General features: G+C 38.9%; 1 protein-coding gene across 2 annotated transcripts; it reads right to left on the bottom strand.

Annotated features, from left to right (window-relative positions):
- Positions 1 to 942: 942 nt before the first annotated feature.
- Positions 943 to 16,290, bottom strand: PDPN (podoplanin). 2 transcript variants are annotated; one of them, XM_032201516.1, is made up of 6 exons: positions 16,036 to 16,290; positions 4,524 to 4,609; positions 3,783 to 3,915; positions 3,308 to 3,346; positions 2,693 to 2,798; positions 943 to 2,009 (listed from the first exon to the last, which is right to left on the bottom strand). In XM_032201516.1, the coding sequence occupies exons 1-6, from the start codon at positions 16,103 to 16,105 to the stop codon at positions 2,003 to 2,005; spliced, it is 441 nt and encodes a 146-aa protein (XP_032057407.1). In that variant the 5' UTR covers positions 16,106 to 16,290; the 3' UTR covers positions 943 to 2,002. The 2 variants fall into 2 exon arrangements, with proteins under 2 accessions (XP_032057407.1, XP_032057406.1); XM_032201515.1 differs by having other exon boundaries at positions 2,687 to 2,798.
- Between the last annotated feature and the right edge of the window lie 2,613 nt (positions 16,291 to 18,903).

Below are 18,903 nucleotides of genomic sequence, written 5' to 3' on the forward strand. Positions count from 1 at the left end.
CATATGTATTCAACACATGATAATCTCCACCATGTTTCATCAGAGCAGTCTTTCAAAGCAAGTTAAGGTGTACTTCCATTTCATTATAAATTGCCTGTCTGGATAGTGCTTGAGACATGATGGGAATAATTTATTCAAGGGGCAAGTCATTCCTGTGGAGAACTCTACATCAGAATCTTCCTTGATAAGGAAGAGAATGACTGTTTCAGGTGAGTTACTATCAGGAGTAAGGTGAGCACTTTGAAGATGATTGTATTTACTGACAGCAAGCTACAAACCAAAATCTTGTATACAAATATGCTTGATTTCTGAGACTAAAGGAAAGTCTAAACTCAGACTACAGGGAAAAAAAAAAAAAAAAAAAAGTGTTTTTTTTTAATAGATAGGACAGAAAAGCAGCCGTATCTGGTAATCTAAGACTTTATATCTAGAGTGGAGTTCTTAGCATAGACCGGTCTGAAGATAAAGGTTACTAAAGCTTAACCTAACAAGATCCAAATGAAGGCTTTTCAGATGTATTCAAAGCTTATATTACTCAATAGAGATATTTACTAGTCTCTCGTCTTACTTTCTTCCTACTTCTTTTACAGTTTATAAACTCATCATCCCCACCACATGAGCTTAAGAACAGCGCTAAAAGACTCTAAATTATTTTTTCTCATGTTTAGCTTTGAGACAGATTAAATGTTTCAGTTGTTATCAAAATGTCAAATTTGTCAGAATTGACAAGACAAATACCAAAGCTATTGAGGAAATTAAAAAAAATAAAGAACAACTACTCTAAAACACGACATAATTTGCATTGTATTTTCTTCCAAAGATCAGATTGATATGAAAGTTCATGGCACAAGGAAGAAACAGAGAAACACATCTAGATAAATTGTTTAATACATATTGACCATATGGACTTTAATGATTTTTACACCAAACATTTAATGCCTTAGTTTAGAAAACACGATGCATTGCAGCCATTTGGCATGCAAAGCTTTTACTCTGAACTCTGCGTGTTCAGGTACTGCTGCACTTAATATGCCTTAGTGGAAAGCTGTAGAGTCCAAAAATGCTTTATACCTCACTAACATGCTCGGATCTAGTATCGGGCACACGTGATCAAGCAGGCTACCCTGCTGGAAAACGAGACAGTTATAAAGAAAACACATATACATTAATTCAAAAGCTTTTACACATCAGCTCTAAAGCGTGCTGAGTAACTGGTTAAAGTTGACCCATCAAAACTGGGTATTTTCCAAGCACCCTTTAATTCAGGATGTGTATTTCAATCCCTGTGTCTCTGCAACAAGAGGAGGACAAATTCTTGTCGCAGCAGTCAGATGCACAAGCTTTCAGTTGGTAGGTCAGTTCCAGCTGGACCTATCACACTTTGCCACACAATAACATAAGTATCAACAGCAAAAAATCAGTATCAATAGTGGAAAGATTTTAGCTTCCAGTACCTAATGTTTTCTGGATTTGTATATAATTGTTTCTCTCTGAAGCAATTCCTTCTTTTTGGTAAGAAATTTCAAATCTTGCCAAACTATATGTTCACTAGATGAACATGCCATAAGCACTTAACCAGCCAAAACACTTGACAGAAAAGATTCTGGATGTATTTTTTAAAGAAATGCATAAAATGTGATGTGAAATAGTCTTTGCCAGCAGCATTTAAAATCAAGCTAGCATACATTACCTGCAAATCATATTTCAGATGTAAATGTTGTTGCTGCTGGAGTTTGTTCCTACTGAATGATCTTTTTTCATTCTTCTAGTAAACTCCTGGTTAATAAAAATCCTATGCAAATGTTCCATTTTCTGTAGTCTGTAGAAAATAGTCTTTGGGAGAGTTGTGTGGGATCCCCATAGATCTGGAATTCTTCAACCATATTTTCCATGGATCATCTTCTCACACCAATACAGGAATAGTCTTCAGTTCTTATAAAGTAAGAAGCACTTGCTATGTATTTACTGGCATAGAATGGCTTGGTTGCTTTTTCAACTATTTTCAGGGCCTGTAAAGAAAAAGAAAGAAAAAAAAAAAAAAGGATGACATTTTATTGTTTTTCATGAAGTTACCCAAATGTTAGGTATGTGATCTGTTTTCCTCCCCTTGCTTGTCTTTCCCGTCACCTCTGTATTTCTCCTCCCAGTTTGTAATTTATTTTCTCCTATCCCTATTACTGGAAGTACTCGTTTACTGCCCACTGACTAATGCCAAGTGAACAGTATTTGTTAAATGCAATGTGGGTTTTTTGTTTGGTTTGTTTTTTAACTACTCTAAAATTTGTAAAGCATTTTTGATTGAGTGGCAGCAATTAATCTTATTGGTACTAGCTTCCATAAATATCCAGATTTTTAAGACAAAGATCATTTGTCAGTGTTCACATGTTGTCCAGCACTTCTAGAACTTGGTCCTTCAATTCTTTACAGTGAGCTTCATGTATGTGTGGTGTAAGCCAACCCCAAACTGCTACACCTGGCGAGGCATTATGAGAGCATGCATGCAATGTATGACAGATCTTTCTGAAGCACCTCAGAGGGGACTTAAAGCACTCACAGCACGTTGGCAGCTCTTACGGAACAGGTTACTTTTCACAAACTGGAAGTATTAGAAAGTTCAGAAGCTATTCCTGTGACCTTGCTCAGAAGATTCTGCTTATTTGAAAAGCCTGATTAACGAGTTACTTACGAGTACCTGCCTGACATCTTCCTTACAACAGCGATTATGATTCCTGCAAGGATTCCAACACCTACTATGATTCCAATAATTATTCCAACAAGTGCAATTGTTTCCAGACCACCTACGAGAAGAAATTGGGTATGTTAACTGGTTTCTCATGGAGACCATTGATAACAGAGGCTAGAGATAGAACTGACACTTTTCTGCTGCATCCCATTCCTTAGTGTAGGTTTTCTTGTTTCTTTTGAACTCTCCAGTAGATTTGGTAAGTTCAGCAGTTATTATTATTATTTTTTTTTTTGCAGCATTTGTGCTAGGTTGAAAATGTGCTGAAGTCACTGAGATGGTCTATTCTGTGCACTGAGACCTGCAAAGCCATTTATACAGTGATTCATAGCCTGTGTAGACTATAAGCCTGCAAATGTGCCTTTAGGCTGCAGGGCTCCACACTGATGTGGTGAAAAGAGACAATGATCACGTGAGCAGGAGGAGGCAGACCAGGGGGTGTACCATGGCTCCCCCCGACATTATTTTTAAGAATAGCATGGGCATAGCTAAAGCCTTCAAAAAGGGTATGAGCTGACAATTGAGCTCTCCCTTATATTTATAATCAATGATTTTGTTTAATACCTTTCTCAGTTTTCTCTGGTTGCTCCCCACCCAGTCCACCTGTAAAGTCAGAAAGAGAATAATTACATAGGTGCTTTATACCAAGTTCCGCATCCCACTTTACAATGACATATCCAAGGAAAACTTCTAACAGCTGTGTCATAACGGTATGAGAGCTGTGTAATAGGTTGCTCTTTTGCTGGGATAGAGACTGAGCAAATGAAAAGCTCCTTGAAGTAACAGAAATATAAACTAAAATCTAAGGGAATGGTTATATCTAATATACACTAGTGGATTTAAGTTAGATTAGATTATGTCGTTTTGGCATGGAAACTTGTACAAAATCTGTTTAGTACAGTTCTTTAATTCTGGAATTGAATTTGCATTTGAGAATAGCTTAAACTTGGTATTTGAATTTTCCAGATATACATGTATGTTTAGTAGAGGATATAAGACTGCAATGTATTAAAATGGAAAATGAAATATACTTTTTTACCATCAACACTTTCAGTGTTAAGTTCATTGTCTGTAGAATTGTCACCGTCTTCAGGCAGGGCAGATGCACTTTCTGTGGTCATTAGTTGTCCAAACTCCAAGAGATTTGTTACACTGTGTAGACTTGTGGGCAGCTAAAAGAGTTGGGGGAAAAACAGAGGGGAAGAAAACCACAGTATGTTCAGTGTCAGTATGCATTGAAATGTCTTGATCTGCCAAGTGCCCTGAACATGAATTTCTAGCCATCGCCTGTCATCTTTGTGTCCCTTATGAAGAGTGACAAAACACAAAGCAAGCTAATTTGTCCTTCCTGACAGAGACTTTATAGGTCAGATGAATTCTCAACAGGACTATAAAAGTGCAGAAGACTGCAGAAGGTTGCAGACCGGCCTCTTCTTTTTGTTTTTGTGGTTTTGTGTTGTTTTTTTTTTTGTTTCTCTGATTGTTTGTCAGTTTGGTTTCACAAGAGCTAACGGAGAGATAGGGAGTTAGAAGAGGCAAATGGCAATAAAGAAGCAGGTTATGAACGCTTTCTGCAGCACACGTGAACTGCCAAAAATGTTTTCAGCTTTGTCGCCTTCAACCTACTTGCTTGCAAAGCAAAAGCATCAGCATATGGTCTTTTTCATTTTATAACTCAGAGTTTTTCTCTATAATTTATGATTGTTTGAAATCTAAGCAATGAGTCAAAACTGTGAAATCAGGGTAATGGAAAGCAACCTTTATTTAGACTGATACTCACCAGGGTTGGTGATTCTTCAAACTCTGTGTCATTTCTGTCTTTGAAATCAATTGTTGCACTTTCTTCTCCTTCTAGAATTGCACTTGCTAAATGAAATTTTAGAAAATAAGTTAGGATTTTACTTGATAGTTGCATGTTCTGGCTACTTTGACATCTAAATTATTTTAAACATGATATATCTAGGTGGCACTCAATCTGCCTACCTTTGCACTTGGGCTTGCACAATTATTTGGACTAACCTTCTGGCTTTGTCTATATTCTTACACAAAGCCATAGGACAGAACTTAAGCATGTATCATGTATAGTGTTTCTGTGTTGTGCCAGGATTGAACACTAAACACTTTTTCCAAGGGAAATTTTTCTTCAATAGAAGTTATCCCCTCCATACAGGTGAATGCAACTGCTCCATACTTCAGGTATTAGCATATGTATCCTGATGAATTACTTTAAGCATCTTTGCTCTTCTAAAGTAGTAAGAGCTTCCTCCCATCTTTCAGCATAGTCCCAGCCACCTTTATTTTTTAGTACTACCATTAATGTTTATGGGTATAGCTGTAGTTTAAAAAATATTACTACATGTGAGAGGTTTTTTAATGTTGCAAACCATATCTGCTGTGACTCTAATTGTGTGTTTTTGGTTGTTGTTGTTGTTTTTTGTTTGTTTGTTTGTTTTTAAGTCTCATTTTTTATTCTAGACCTATATGTCATCTGTACTCTTTGGTAGAACAAACACTTAATTTTGACCTAAACCGTTTCTCACAAATATGGCAAAATATCATCAATAGGGAAAATGAGACATAACAAGGTAGAACACAAAAAATATGTGTACATGAAGATAACTGGCAGTTATCAAGAAAATGTTGGAAGTACACAAATCACTTGACTAAGTTGCATGCTGACTCACAAAACCATGACCATGCACATTATGATGTTAGTGTAGCATGATGTTTATTGGGAGTTTTTAATTCACCATGACTGTAAAACTAGGAGGTGAAGCTGCTTGTTTTTCTGTTGCCTGGGGCATGAGACTTCTGCTAATTCCAGATACCAGTGTTTAAATTTAAGCAAAGAGCTAATAATAGATAGACATTCTCCTGAGCAAAAACATCAGGCATAAAAACCTAACGCTTCTGGGTAGTTATTTCCTGGATTCAAATTTTGCACCAAACTTTTATTTCAACAACTGGGGCAAAAGTCCAAACTCATTTTATCAACCCAGTTTATCAGTTCACACTTTTTCAACATAATACTGATCTACTGTAAGGAAATATTGCAAGGGTAGCTAAAGGTTATGTGAACGAGAGCCGTGTTCATTCCCTTCAAGCAGCAGAGAGATTTGCAGGGAGAGGTGTTGGAGAAAACCCTGGATACTCACCCATCATTTACCTGTGGTGTACATAAGGTAGCCATTGTCAGCTGCAAATAGGTTAATTATGAATAAAATATCTAATCCTTTTTTTGTTTTGCAAGGTAGTTCATACCATAGCATTTTTGCTGTTGAATAGAATTGGTTGTTACACTACTCGTCATACCTCTGTGTTTGGAAAAGTCAGTAGTGCTGGAGAGTCGTCTCAGGGAGGGGAATGACAATATTCACAAGTTATTTAATAAGAGGATTTTACTGTGCAATTTTATTATTAGAAATCTTATGAGAAAAAATCATGAGCTGCCTATTGTTTAATTAAGCACTAAGCACTGTTTCTACTATTTTCTCCTATTTAGTGACCTGAAAACATCCTCACCTCTTCTGCATTTGAATGTAGACTATTACTGACTAATTAGACCAGTTCTGAGTAGTTAGACTATTCCTGTTTCTTATAAAAGTCTTTAATATTTGTATCTCTAAATGCATTACACTTATGCTGTATTTGATTTAGAGGCAACTAAGCAGAATTTTTGTTCTGTGGCTGAAAAATTGGAAAGAATGGGCATTTTACCGTGTCAAAATGAGAAAAAGTTAAAGTCAATTTCTACCAGCTGTACATATAATCACTTGGGAATTATTTTTCTTTTGCTTGAGTTCCATTTAATCTTTATTCAATTTCCAAATGCCTTCTTTAAATGTAAAATGGTCTTTCAAATGAAAAAAAAAAAAAAAATTGAAATGAATGATCAAAATACACCAGCCTTTTTAAAGGAAACATTTCATGCAGAAGACGAGTGACCTGACATTAAAATAAATAAGTAAATACAATCTCCATTTCCATTTGCCACTGAATTCTATTGGAAACTTGCAAATATTTTCCTCGTTCCCAAAACTAGTATTTAAACCAAATTATTTTGTCATCCATCTCTAGCAATACAAGAGCTTTGTCCCTTCCCCAAAATACTAAACACTGATCTAAACTTAGATTTCTAAATCCGTATTTACTTAAGTAATAAGAACGTTATATTTTGTATCTTTATTTATAAACCTGAATACAGATACACTTTCTATTTAAGAGCCAAAAGAAGGATGTGAAAATAGTACTTTAGGCACTAACAGATGAAGAAAGTGTATTCATGTTATGCCAACATGAAGCCTAATATAGCTGGCTAAATAAGCCACCCAGACTCCAAGAAATGCCCTTATAATTCATGGAACTACAAGAACAGGACAGGGTCTTCATTATACTGTAAAAATAATGCTTTCATCGTTTTTGATCACAAGCATAAAGAAAGGGGCTTTACTTCCAGGCGTGTTCATTAGCCATCTAAAATATCAGGCCATTTTAAGGTATGGCACTACTCGATAATCCTCAGGCTTGGTTTATACAGTAAAGCCTTTAAGTTAGAATATTGGGATTATGGTATGTACATGTTAAATGTAAAAAAAAAGAAATTGCAGTAAGGCTAAACAACATGAATTGTATGCATCAGGTAAGTTTGTGATCCCAGGCAGAACTGAAAAAATCATTTATTCACTAGTGACAAAATAAGCACAGATGGAGAAAACCAATTACCAGAGAAAAACCCCAGATGGAAAGTGAAATAAGTTTAGTGTGTTAAAAACAAGCAGCTCACTCAGGGAAGCTAATTATACCCTTGGCAAGGCAGTAGCTCTCAGCCCTGAAGAATTACCTGACAGTGAAGGCAGGAAAGGAAACGGTGTCATAGAGCAAAGGTGCAGAGAACTAGTGAACATCACAAAATATCAGGAAAATAATTATTCTTTGTGTGGTGAAGCTATCGAAGGTTCTTGGCGACCAACAGCGTGTAGGAAATCTATTTCAGCACATTTCCCTCAGGATACAGTCACTGACGAAAGGTAATGGCCCAGATTGATCTGACCTAATTTTAGGTTCTTATGAATTTGCTTAAATAAGGTCTGTGTTTGCCCTTCTCTTACAGTCCGTAAAGAAAGGTAAATACTTCCAGAGGGTGATTCAGCTCTCCTGAGATTTGGGGCATACTCTGGAAGTTCTTCTCTTAACTGTACAGGGAAACTAGAATATTAAGGGAAACTTCCATATTAACTTGCTAACACTCACAGATTGACCTGATTTCTACCAATATGTGGGTCTTGTTCCAGCCCTGCCCACTCTGAATAATACTGCCTTTAAGGTGAGGTCCTGTGTTTGCTGGAGAGTGGTCCCTGCATTGTATTTCCAGGTTTGTTTTCTGGACAGATGTGGTCTAAATGGTGGTGTGTAGTTAAACACTCTGCTGAGCTGCCATCAGAAGGCTGGGAGCTGATTTGTAATCACTGGATTGCATTTGTAGGAAGGGACAGCAGGTACTGGACAGCTCTGTCAGAGAAAGCTGCAGTAAGCTCAAGGCCAGGCAAATACTTGCAAACTGAAGCTAGATAAACTGAAAGCAGTGTTGATTTGTTTTGAACTTTGCGGATTCTAACATGCTATAGCATATTGAAAGGGAGGTGATGGACTCTGGCACCTTACATGAAAGAGTAAAAGCAGTGAAAAAGGCTAGCTTTCTCATATGCCTTTGCAAGAACAAGCCAACATTGGTTGCTTGACTGTAACAAGCAGCCCTTTGATTTCAAATCAATACAGTGTGTGGAGGGAGAATTAAGGGGAGGGCGAAAACAGCACCGGGAAAAGGCATCTGGATTTAACTTCAAGCTTTCCAAGTTTTAAAGTTGGTTTTTTTTTTGTTTTTTTTTTTTTTTAATATTTAAATGAAATTTGAGAGAATCTACTAGATATGAAACTTCTTTCCCTCTACCCAGGACAAGGCATATATACCAAGAGAATGTCAACGTAAATGTGTCTGTGCTTTATTCATTGGCTTCATATGATGTGGGCCAAATGTAGCAAGAGCCATAGGGTTAAGTACTGCTTCTGCAAATGTTCTTATCAGTACCTTACAGGGGGCTGTAAATAAAAACATTGCCTCACAGTGCTGGGTTTGTCTGCAGACACTGCTGTGGCCTCTTCTGTTTGCAGCCATACGTTGCTGCGGATGGGAATTACTCATTGCATCTCTTTCTGCCCAAGTTCCAGCTGGGTGCATTTCAGTTCAAAGTCCCAACTGCTATCAGGCTGCAACTTCTCACACTGGGAAAAAATCTGATGTCCTTAAAAGTTTAATACTGCTTTGAAAACGTTGTGCGGGTAAGCATCCCGTGACCCACTTAGGGAAAGATGAGCTCACTACTCATTGTTATTCATAGAGCGACAGTTTACTAGAAAAACCTCTTAGGGTTGCTTTCAAATCACAGTGGTTGTGCTGGAAAGGAGAGTGAGTTGTAAAAATGTTGTCAGTTAGCATTTCTTTCAGGTATCTCCAAAAACAACAAAGATACTTTTGAAGAAGAAGAATGTTGGAGGATCTCCTTTCTTTCCCAGCAGTCTGAGTAAACCCAGATGCCAGTGAGCAAAGGCAGTTTTAAGCCAATATTTTAGCTTTGTCCTTGAGGTAGGAAGCCCTCAAAATAGACTGTTTCCAGCTCTGCAATATGACAGAATTCTTACCAGTAGGTAAAAATTGCTAACTTTAAAGGGTTCCCTCTAGTAAGAGCTGAAAGAGTTTTTATTGTTCCTTTCACCTCTGCTCCTATTAAATACATATATATATATGTTTTCAGTTATTCTAAGTTTAAAACTGTCAAACAATGGTTTTGATTTTAAAATCCAAGTTTATTTTTACCCATACCTTATCCATTATCTCACTACTGGAATCTTGTTCAGTTGTAGCTCAGTGGGAACTTCTGTTCCTGGTGGTGGGAGCTTAACAAAAATGTATAATTTCATAAGGTATCTTCCTTCTGAATACATAATTTCTGAGTGGTAGTATTGTAGTTTTCAAATACAGTTCTGTTTTCTGTTGTTTGGCTTCATCTTCATTTTAAATGTACTCCAAATACAGAAGTACCTACCTCCCAGACTTCAGCAATTTACTTCCCCACGTAGTTTTCTATTATTTTTCTTTCATTGTATTTCAGAGTTTGTTGTTGTTGCTTTGTTTGGTTGGTTTTACAGCATATAGAAAAGCATATAGAAAATTTGAAAATTTGAGTTTTTGAAGAACAAAATATACTGGGTTCTCTTTATTTGCCTTCTGAGTTTTGAGCATCTGGACAGTTAAAATTTTCAGATTTTGCAAAGCAAGGGAGTTCCTCAATGTGAGACCTGCAATTCTCATTTGCAATTGTGGCTCCTGCAAAATTCATTGCATCTGCAGTGTCCTCAGAACTTTGTATCTTCAGCCCGTTTGGGGCCACAGCACTGATGTGTGTTTTTTTTTTTTTTCCTGTTATTTTTTTTCTGGAACTTGGATTAGTGTGTTATGCCCTTATAGAGAAATGTCCTGAAATATGTTTAAGTGCTTAGACTTTGTACTGTTCAGGAGAAAGTACACACTAACAAAATCCTGGAGTGCTTATTGCTGCTTCCCTATGCAAAGCTGGACAGGCTTTGCTTTTTGTAGCGGAAGAAGCTGGATGACAAAAATACTGTGAACTTAGGCAAGTGCCTGCCAGTTGAAAACTCATCTATGATGCCCAAGAAAGGATTTAGTTAAACCTTATTTAGAGCATGATTGACTTTGTTCGTCTATTCTGTGTGGCTCATGATGACAACGTTTTGCTGAATTTTCAGAACCATTTCCTTTGGTCACCACGCCCTGCTGCAGCTGGTTTCTATTGCTGTGACTGGGTTAGCCAGAGGAACTAAGCCAGAGTTTAAATCTACAGTGCAGAGTAGCAAGGAAACCCTCAGCTGTCTCTAAAGTAAATCACATCTCTGAATGCTGCAAAATATTGTACATCGTCCATATGTGGATACCCTCAGGAAGGCAAAACAAAAAATACATTTTAACCTGGGCAGATGTAAAGGAAAATCAGCTGCACTTCGTGTGCTTACTACACGTATGTGACCCACAACCAAAGTTATGAAACAAAGCCACAGGAGGAAAAGGTGGTAACTTACTAAGCTTTTTCTATTATGATAAAACTGCCCACAAAGCTGTGGTTAAGGAGAACAATATCTAACTCCATTATGGGATATTTCTTTCTAAGTTATTCGCGTAAAACTAAGTCTTCTAAGGCTTCTGGTTTTAATAACGTTGCTGTGTCACTCTGATTGTCCACTAAGTACGCTGACCTCAGAGTTGCTCTCTCTTGAACCTGTCTAAAAAGCCACTTTCTTAAGGATGATTTCTGCTGCCCTACAACCAACCACAAGGTTGCCCTGCAGCAGTCTTACAAGCAATTTTCTGTTTCCTGAGCAGTAAAGATGTGACGGGGGCAACAAGACTGGAGGTATGAGATCAGGGTGAGTCTTTTGGATCATTCTGTGCACGGCACCTAAAACTGCAGCACTGCAGTACTGTGTATCATGGCAGGGCTGGAAGGGGAGGAGTGTTGGGGCTGGGACACTCCAAGGGACCTCAGGTTGACAAGGAGAAAAGTACAGAATTTCATGCAGCGGATCGACAAATTTTACTGGGTATGCAGTAGAAAGCAGACAGTCTGTGTCCAAATATAGTGGTCTATGAATACAGATGAAAGGAATTAAGAAATTACTTTGGATACAGTAATAAAAGAATCTTTTTCTCTGATTCACTTCCTGCCAAAAACTCTGAGGCTGTAGCTGTCCCCTCGTACAGCTGCCAGCTCGAGGAAGCTACTTCCTGCGGTGGTTTATCACAACCATCATGAAGGTTGCTAACCCCTTAGATCTGTCAGCGGAACTCTTTGTGTGATCATTTCCTAACTCATTTCTTTGAAATATGGATGCTAAACTCTAGAACTGGAAACTGGTTGGCCTTTAATTTAGTTCACAATGGTTCTTGGCTAGTTGCTATGGATTGCCACACAGTGTAACGTTGCCAGCAAGCAAGAGCCATTCAAGTATGTTTAGTCTGACATTCATCCTAACTAATAATACACAAGCTAATATTTGGATGGGTTTTATAGTCATAAAAACATTTTAATACGTATTTGGAATGAAGTATATCCCCTTTAGACATATAGCAGCAACTCGTGTACTACTCAGGTCCTGCGAAGAAATTGCCTGCTTGCCCGAAATGAGGTGCACAGCTGAATTGTACCCTTGCAAAGGATTTTTGATACAATTTATGCTGGATGTTGTAGTCTCTAAAATCAACAAATACAATGGTGGACAAGCACAGGGCAATCATAAAGCAACAGGAGAACGTACACAGCACCAGTTTGTTTCCTTTAAGTCTTTGGCCAGGCATCTGAGACAGTGAGTTGGAACTAAATCATAAATTTGTCTAATAATTTTTCTCATTTTTCTTTAAACTTCCCAGCGCCCCTGTATCCTAATTGTGTGTTTTGTTACCAAATAGCACGAAGCAAGCTGCACGCCACCCAGCTAAAGGAACTGTGCTGCTGCCTGAACTCGAGCTGAGGATGGAGTTTGTGTGCCCGCAGAGCAGTGGAGGCCGCCTGGAGGCTGCCTGCCAGCAGCATGGAGCCGGGATGCAGGGGCAGAGCAGGACCTGGCAGCATCTGGGTTCCATCCTGTAGTCCCTGACCGCACTCAGACAAAAAGCAAACAAACCAACACAACAAACAACTGAGACAGAGACTTTATGTTAGAGCTGGGCAAACAGTAGTTATGTCTGTGGTACGCATGTATGGTTTGCCTCAAATGACACAAGGAGGAAACACTGGGTGCTTCTGTCAGAGGCCACAGCCTGTACACTGTGGGCTAACCTTGCTTTACTATTTTTTGATTATCTGTTAATATGTTCTTTTATCTCTCTAGGTTGTCAGCTGCTTATATTACTGTAGATGGTTTAGAAGTGCTAGATCTAGGGTAAATGCATGGTTTCAGTGGAAGCTATTGAATTACAGGAGCTGAGAATCCAGCCTCTGTTTCCCGTTTTTACTGTGCCACCTGAGTTAATGAAAGGCCCACTTGTGAGCTTTTAAATATGACCGTTTCCTTTCTGTACAAAATTACACAGATTCAAAAACTGAACTCCTAGGTTTTGAGAAATAGATGCAAAAGCATCCCTGCTTTTCCAATGAAAAAATTGCTCTCTGCTGATCTTTTTACCAAGACGCTGCAATGTGCACTCACTAATTTGCAGGCCCACTAACTGAGATTCGGTGAGATGTTTCTGTGGTAATTAAATCTTGGGTATCGGATATGTACAGCTAGATTCATATCCTGCTAACGTAGTGGTTGAGGCACATACAGAGGCACGCAGATGTGTGCTCATCCACGATGCAGCTGGATGCAGGGTGGAAGTCCTGCGTGCTCCATCGGGACAGAAGAGCTGGAGCAGGCAGTGCGGTGGGGCAGCAGGCCTAGGGGAATGTCTCCTGGGGTATTTATACAGCAGCAATTGTACATATGAAGAGTAGACGTTAAAGTCATGGTTTATTTGCTCCAATAACTGAAAATACCACAGGCACAAACCGAGCTTTTCATTCCCGTTTGCACTCACATGCGTTTTGGTTGTTCGCTTTACCTCTTACCTGCAATTATGGGATTTGTTTTTTCAGAAGAGTTTAGAGGTGCCTAACTTCACTGTTTAGCTTTACTACTGAACTGGCAGTGGCAGCTGGGTAGATCAAGATATATTTGGAAAAACCTTTTCTTGCAATTTCTCAATCCTAGTTTTTGATTTTGAAACATTTAGAAAGCTTTGCAGACTTCTGTGGTTGACTGTAAACTTCAATTTCCTTTCTTACCATGTAAAAACCTTTTCATCTTGATTACCCTACCTGTCCATGTGCTAACCTTGAGACCAGACCAAATGTAAAGTAATATGACCTAGCATAGACCTGCTTTATTTCGAGGCTTGCATAAGGAGGCATTATTTAGTATTTGCCTGTGGTTAAGATCAGGCACACGTACAGTTGATGCAGCTCAAGTGACACGTGGAAACTTGTTAACAATCATCTTAATTTTTGTTCATGTTATGTGACAGCCCGTAGAGTAATCCTCTTATCCGCAATGATACTTGCACCATAGGAAAGGTTTCAAGGCAGGAAATGTGTTGCCTGTAAAACATTCATTGGAATACTTGTGCTTTTCATCATGTGATTAACGCTGTGCCCAGAAAGATTTTAGGCTAACTTCCATTTCATTTCTTTTGATCCTGTGTGCTAAGCTTTGCCTGAGGTTTTTATATGCTGAACAGGATCACAGAAAGACAAATGTGTATCTCCTAGTCATTCAAAAGGAAATGCTTCAGTTTAAAAATTCATCAGGTTGTGTAGGGCGCTCAGGGCTGTCCTTGGGTGGTAAGTATGACCAAATACTTGGCTGGTTCAGTTAGGATTTAAATCAGGAATGGATAATACAAAGTTAACGTGAATGCGTTTGTAAGTAGACAGTGAGGTAAGATTTGTTCTTAGGTTTTCTTTCTGTATTTCTGCTAATTTCTGTCATTAATTTTATTTGGAAGCTCACATATAAAGAAGGAAATGAATTAATTTTCTTCTTTTCCACATCGGTATTGTATTTTATCCTTCACAGCTTTGTTCTGTATTGATTTATGACCCAGTTAAAAGAGCTTTATCCATTCTGTTGGAAACCAAGTTACTGACTTTGGGATCAGAAATTCCTGTTAAGATTTCCTAAGTTTGTGCTACTCTTAACAGAAATCTTCTGCTTAAAATGCTTTAACTTTTTTGGGTTGTGGGATTTCAACCTGATCATTGCTGGGCTCCTTAACTCAGAGTTGAGAGAAAATATCCTTAAAACCTCCCCAAAAGCCTTAAGATGGAAGATCTCTTTTCTTGGAGTTCTGCTATCCTAGAAACTGCTTACGATAATTCTGTAAAATGGTGGTTTCTTTTTGTCTCCTTGTTAATGGCTGTAAATTTGGGGATATGTAATACTGGTGCTTGCTAAGGACCAGCTAGCTGGGAGATGGTGATTTGAGCCTTAAGTTTCTAGGACGGAGAAAAGCAGTATTGGGGATTTGACTAACGTTGATCAGTTTTAGATTTTCTGTGAAATTTTGGAGTGTAACTCCAACCTTTGAGACACAGAGAACACCAGGAATGCCAATTAAGTCACAAGCCAACATCTACACATCCTGCATATCGATACAGCCGTTATCTCCAGCAGAAGGATACCGGTTGGCACCAGGCTAAAATCAGGCCATATCCCAAAATCCAAGTCAGAGAAGAGAATTTATGCTTTGGAAAACTAGTGGGTTGAGTTTCGGGTCGCTGTGTTCAGAGAACTGATACCTGGAGCAGGCAATGCCCGTGTCCTGCAGCAACACTTGTGTTTTCACCACTGCGGGCATGCTGTCTGCACAGGCGTCCCCTGGGCCCGTTGCCTGATGGCCAGCTCATTCAGACTGAGTCAAATGCTAACCAGACTGAACTTGAATGTGCTGTTCCTGGAATCAAGTACTGTTCAGGACAATTCTCGTTACTGTCAGTAAATCACTCTTTGCTTTATCTTTAGTAAGACTTAAAATCTATTACATTTTAAAATCTATTTGGTATTTTTCTTATAAAATACAAAAGAAATAGTTCACGAAATTAACTTTTCCTGGGTAGATATATAACATTTCTCAAATCTGTCTTAGGTAATAATTCTTCCTCTTTTAGCTTCCCTTGCTTAAGTATATTGCTTATGGCCAACGTATTACTAGCAGAATTCTTGATAAGGCTTTAGTTCCAAGCTGTGGTAATGCCTCTAAGCCCAGAAGTTAAACTCTTGAATGGAAAGATTTATAGATGACTTTCATAGCGGGCAGTTTCACCATCAAAATATCTGTTATAACTAAATTACTGCTTGCAGTCTTCTCTGCATATTTTATATGGTGAAACCGAAGACACTTCCAAGGGCTGCTGATGTAATGTTTTTGCTGGCTGCTTCCAAACTACTCCTTCCCTCGCACAGACGCACAGAAGTCTTTTCTAATAGAGCACAACTCTGACCATCTGAAAACTTTTGATGTGCCTCTTTCCTGCTACACCATAGTATACACTCAATGGTAGCGTAAGAATTAAAAGGAAGAGTTTTATAAACAGGAGAGAGCAATTGTATCACCTATTAGTAAGCACACAAACTGTTAAATTAAAGGAAATCACTGGAAATAATTTTAAACAAAGTTTTTTTCTTACCTTCTTCAGCAAGTGCTATGAAAGGCACGCTCCCTAGAATGAAGATGAAGAATTGAACTTTAATAAACATCTTTCCTCGGCTTAGAGAAGAGCTTTCCACTTCTGAGACCAGATGGATTTAGATTCTGATAAGTTCTTTAGAGGCGGGTGAGAATTGAGAGTGCAAAAAGAAGTCACTGCAAAAACTACTTTGGTATTCCAAGTATTCCTTTAGCTGCTGTTGCTAAAGGGGGAAGGTTTTCCCAGATGATAACTATACAGCTAGAGCAAAGGATCTGAGTGGAGTCAGCATTTTTTTGTTTAGCCAAGGGGTGGGAGGGGAGCGTGCCTAAGGTGGTCTCAAAAAGAAGAGCCAGACCCGCCCTCTGCACTCTGTTTGGTCAGTACTAAAATTATGAACTCAGCCCAGGTTTAAAGTTACAGGAGCTGTCGTGGCTTTCAGAAGACTTTTATTTAGCAAAGGGGGGAAAGGGGACTTAGGCAGAGCGAGGTGTTCAGGGAGTTCCCTCCCTTCTGCAAACTCTCCTTAAAAATATTTAAGGGACAACGCTAAGTATATTTTTCCTGTTATTTCCAGCAGTGAATTGATGTATTTTTTTTATTTCAAAGTGTGCCCCTCTGTTTATATAAGTAAGTTTGGTAATGAATGTGCTTTTAGAGATACTGAAATAGTTTTAGGACAGGGTGTTTAATTCTGTAGTAAATACTGACTGAATCTTTCTGCACGTCCAAGTCTCTTTCAGCTTGTGTCCTCAAGTGCCATGTTTGCTGTGCTCTAGCATTTATCTTTGCCCACAGGTTTCCAAGCCTGGGAGTTCTAATTTCACCCACGAGGGATAGAGGATTTCTCCTTTCCATGTGTAGCTATCAGTAGGACACCTGTACAATTGTCTGTACAGTGCTGGTTACTCTTTTCTGGTAAACATTTTGTGCGTCAGCATCAAGATGCACATATGCAAGACTAGATGATTGCTCTACAAACATCTGTAACAGATACTGAACACTCTGCTCTTGTGTAGGCAAAGACTGCAGCACAGGGACTGGGGGTGAAGCAGGACTCTGGCAGTAATGATTTGTGTTAATCCTTTTCTGAAACTTGGGCAAGTAATAATCTACTAAACCACGTCTATTATTAAGAGATGTTGTGAGTTTTAATCAGCCCTCACATGGAAGGTAAATACACCAGTGTTCCTCCTGGCTGGGTGGCAGCCTCTTCTGCTCCCTCAGGTTCTGTACCTTGGTGTCCTGCAGCGCTAGGACACCAGTGCATGAAGCCTGGCAGCTGACATGCAGATCTGTTTCCTTTCTGCTGACAGAGGGGGAGGAGGTAACCTCTGCAGAAGGATAGAACAGACCTGTGGGAGAGGTTTTAACTTGGAGGAGGAAAAAAAAAAAAAAAAAAGAGAGAAAAGAAAAATAAAAGAAAACAAAACAACCGCATAGCTAGGTTATTTATGAGAATGGAATGCTTAGATTCCTATATGCATTTTCAGAAAGAAAAGTGATCGTGATACACTGTGACAAACAAACTGGAACAAACCAGTGGCTGTTCTTAATGATTAGTTCAGATTCTCATCAGGAAGAAGAGGGTCTTTTTAAATTTCATCCCATTTTTCTCAAAGGTACTCTGAAAACAATTCATCTCTATAGTTATTCATATAAATAAACTTGTCCCAGGTGTATGAGTGGCCCTTTCTAAAGAATAAGCTATTAGCTGAATTTCTTTCTTTGCACAGCTCTGCATGCTGAGCCCAGCACTGGAGCTCTCGGGCTCTCAGAAATCAGAGACTTCCAAGTTTTAGCTCCTTTCTGGTCCAGCCCACTCCTCAGAAAAATTTAGATAAATTCATAAAATAAGTGCAAAAAAGGGAAAGAATGCCCATAGATGCAAAATGAGTCTGTGGGAAAAGCTAGGAACGTCTCTTACCGATTGCCATCTTAGGATGAAACTGTTTCTTAATGACACCAGTGACAGGAACTTGCCTGCTTCTGAGAACAGCATGGTGCTGAGCCAGGGTATTAAAGTTCAGAGGCATTGCTGAGCCCACTGATTAGAAACAAACGAAAATGCTTCCAGAAAGGCCCATGTACCCTTGGGAGAGGGTATGGAACTAGAGAAATGAGAGAGCAGTTTTCCTCTGAACTCCACCAAATTTAGGTTTTCTAACACAACGGTGGCTCACTGTGTCATAATTCTGTTAAGGCAATAGGTTTTGTGAAAATACGGGAATTATTCTAAGGTTCTGATTTAACAATCCATCTTCATTTAAAGCAGTACTTAATGTGCTTTGCTTTATAATTAAAAGTAGTGCGTACTTATCTGGAGGTAAGTGTTGTCTTTGCTGGCTGGTGGTGGACTTACATATTTACTTAAACGCCGTTACAGAAAAGTTTAGGTCTGTACAGAGATGTTGCAATTTGGTCTTTTTGTTCAGGAAATGCTGTGATGATTCCAATGAAGTTTTTCAGCAAGCTCTTTCCAACAGGAGAATGCATGGATACGCAGGATGTGCAGGGGTCACTGTTACTCATTTTTCTTTTGCTTGTTGGTGGGGTGTTGTGTTTTGTTTTGTTTTTGTGTGTGTGGTGTTTTAGGGTTTTTTTTTGGTTGTTTTTTTCAAGGCTGCTCTGCATGTCTTTAATCAGAGCAGCGTAAGGGAGGAGGTGGAAAGGACCTGAAGTACAAGCAGCCCTTTTGTTTTCGTTTCATAATCTCTTCTTCCTGTCTGACCCTATCAGTCATTTGCGCAGCCTCGTGAAAGGCTCGGGCTGTCTCCAGTGCAGTCAGAGCAAAGCGTGAAACGTAGCCAGGGGAGGAGGAGAAAATGGCAAATACATCCTGCAAAGTGTTACGTCCCTGTGGCAGAA

The sequence above is a fragment of the Aythya fuligula genome, chromosome 21 (assembly GCF_009819795.1).
Source record: "Aythya fuligula isolate bAytFul2 chromosome 21, bAytFul2.pri, whole genome shotgun sequence".
Classification (NCBI taxonomy): Eukaryota; Metazoa; Chordata; class Aves; order Anseriformes; family Anatidae; genus Aythya; species Aythya fuligula.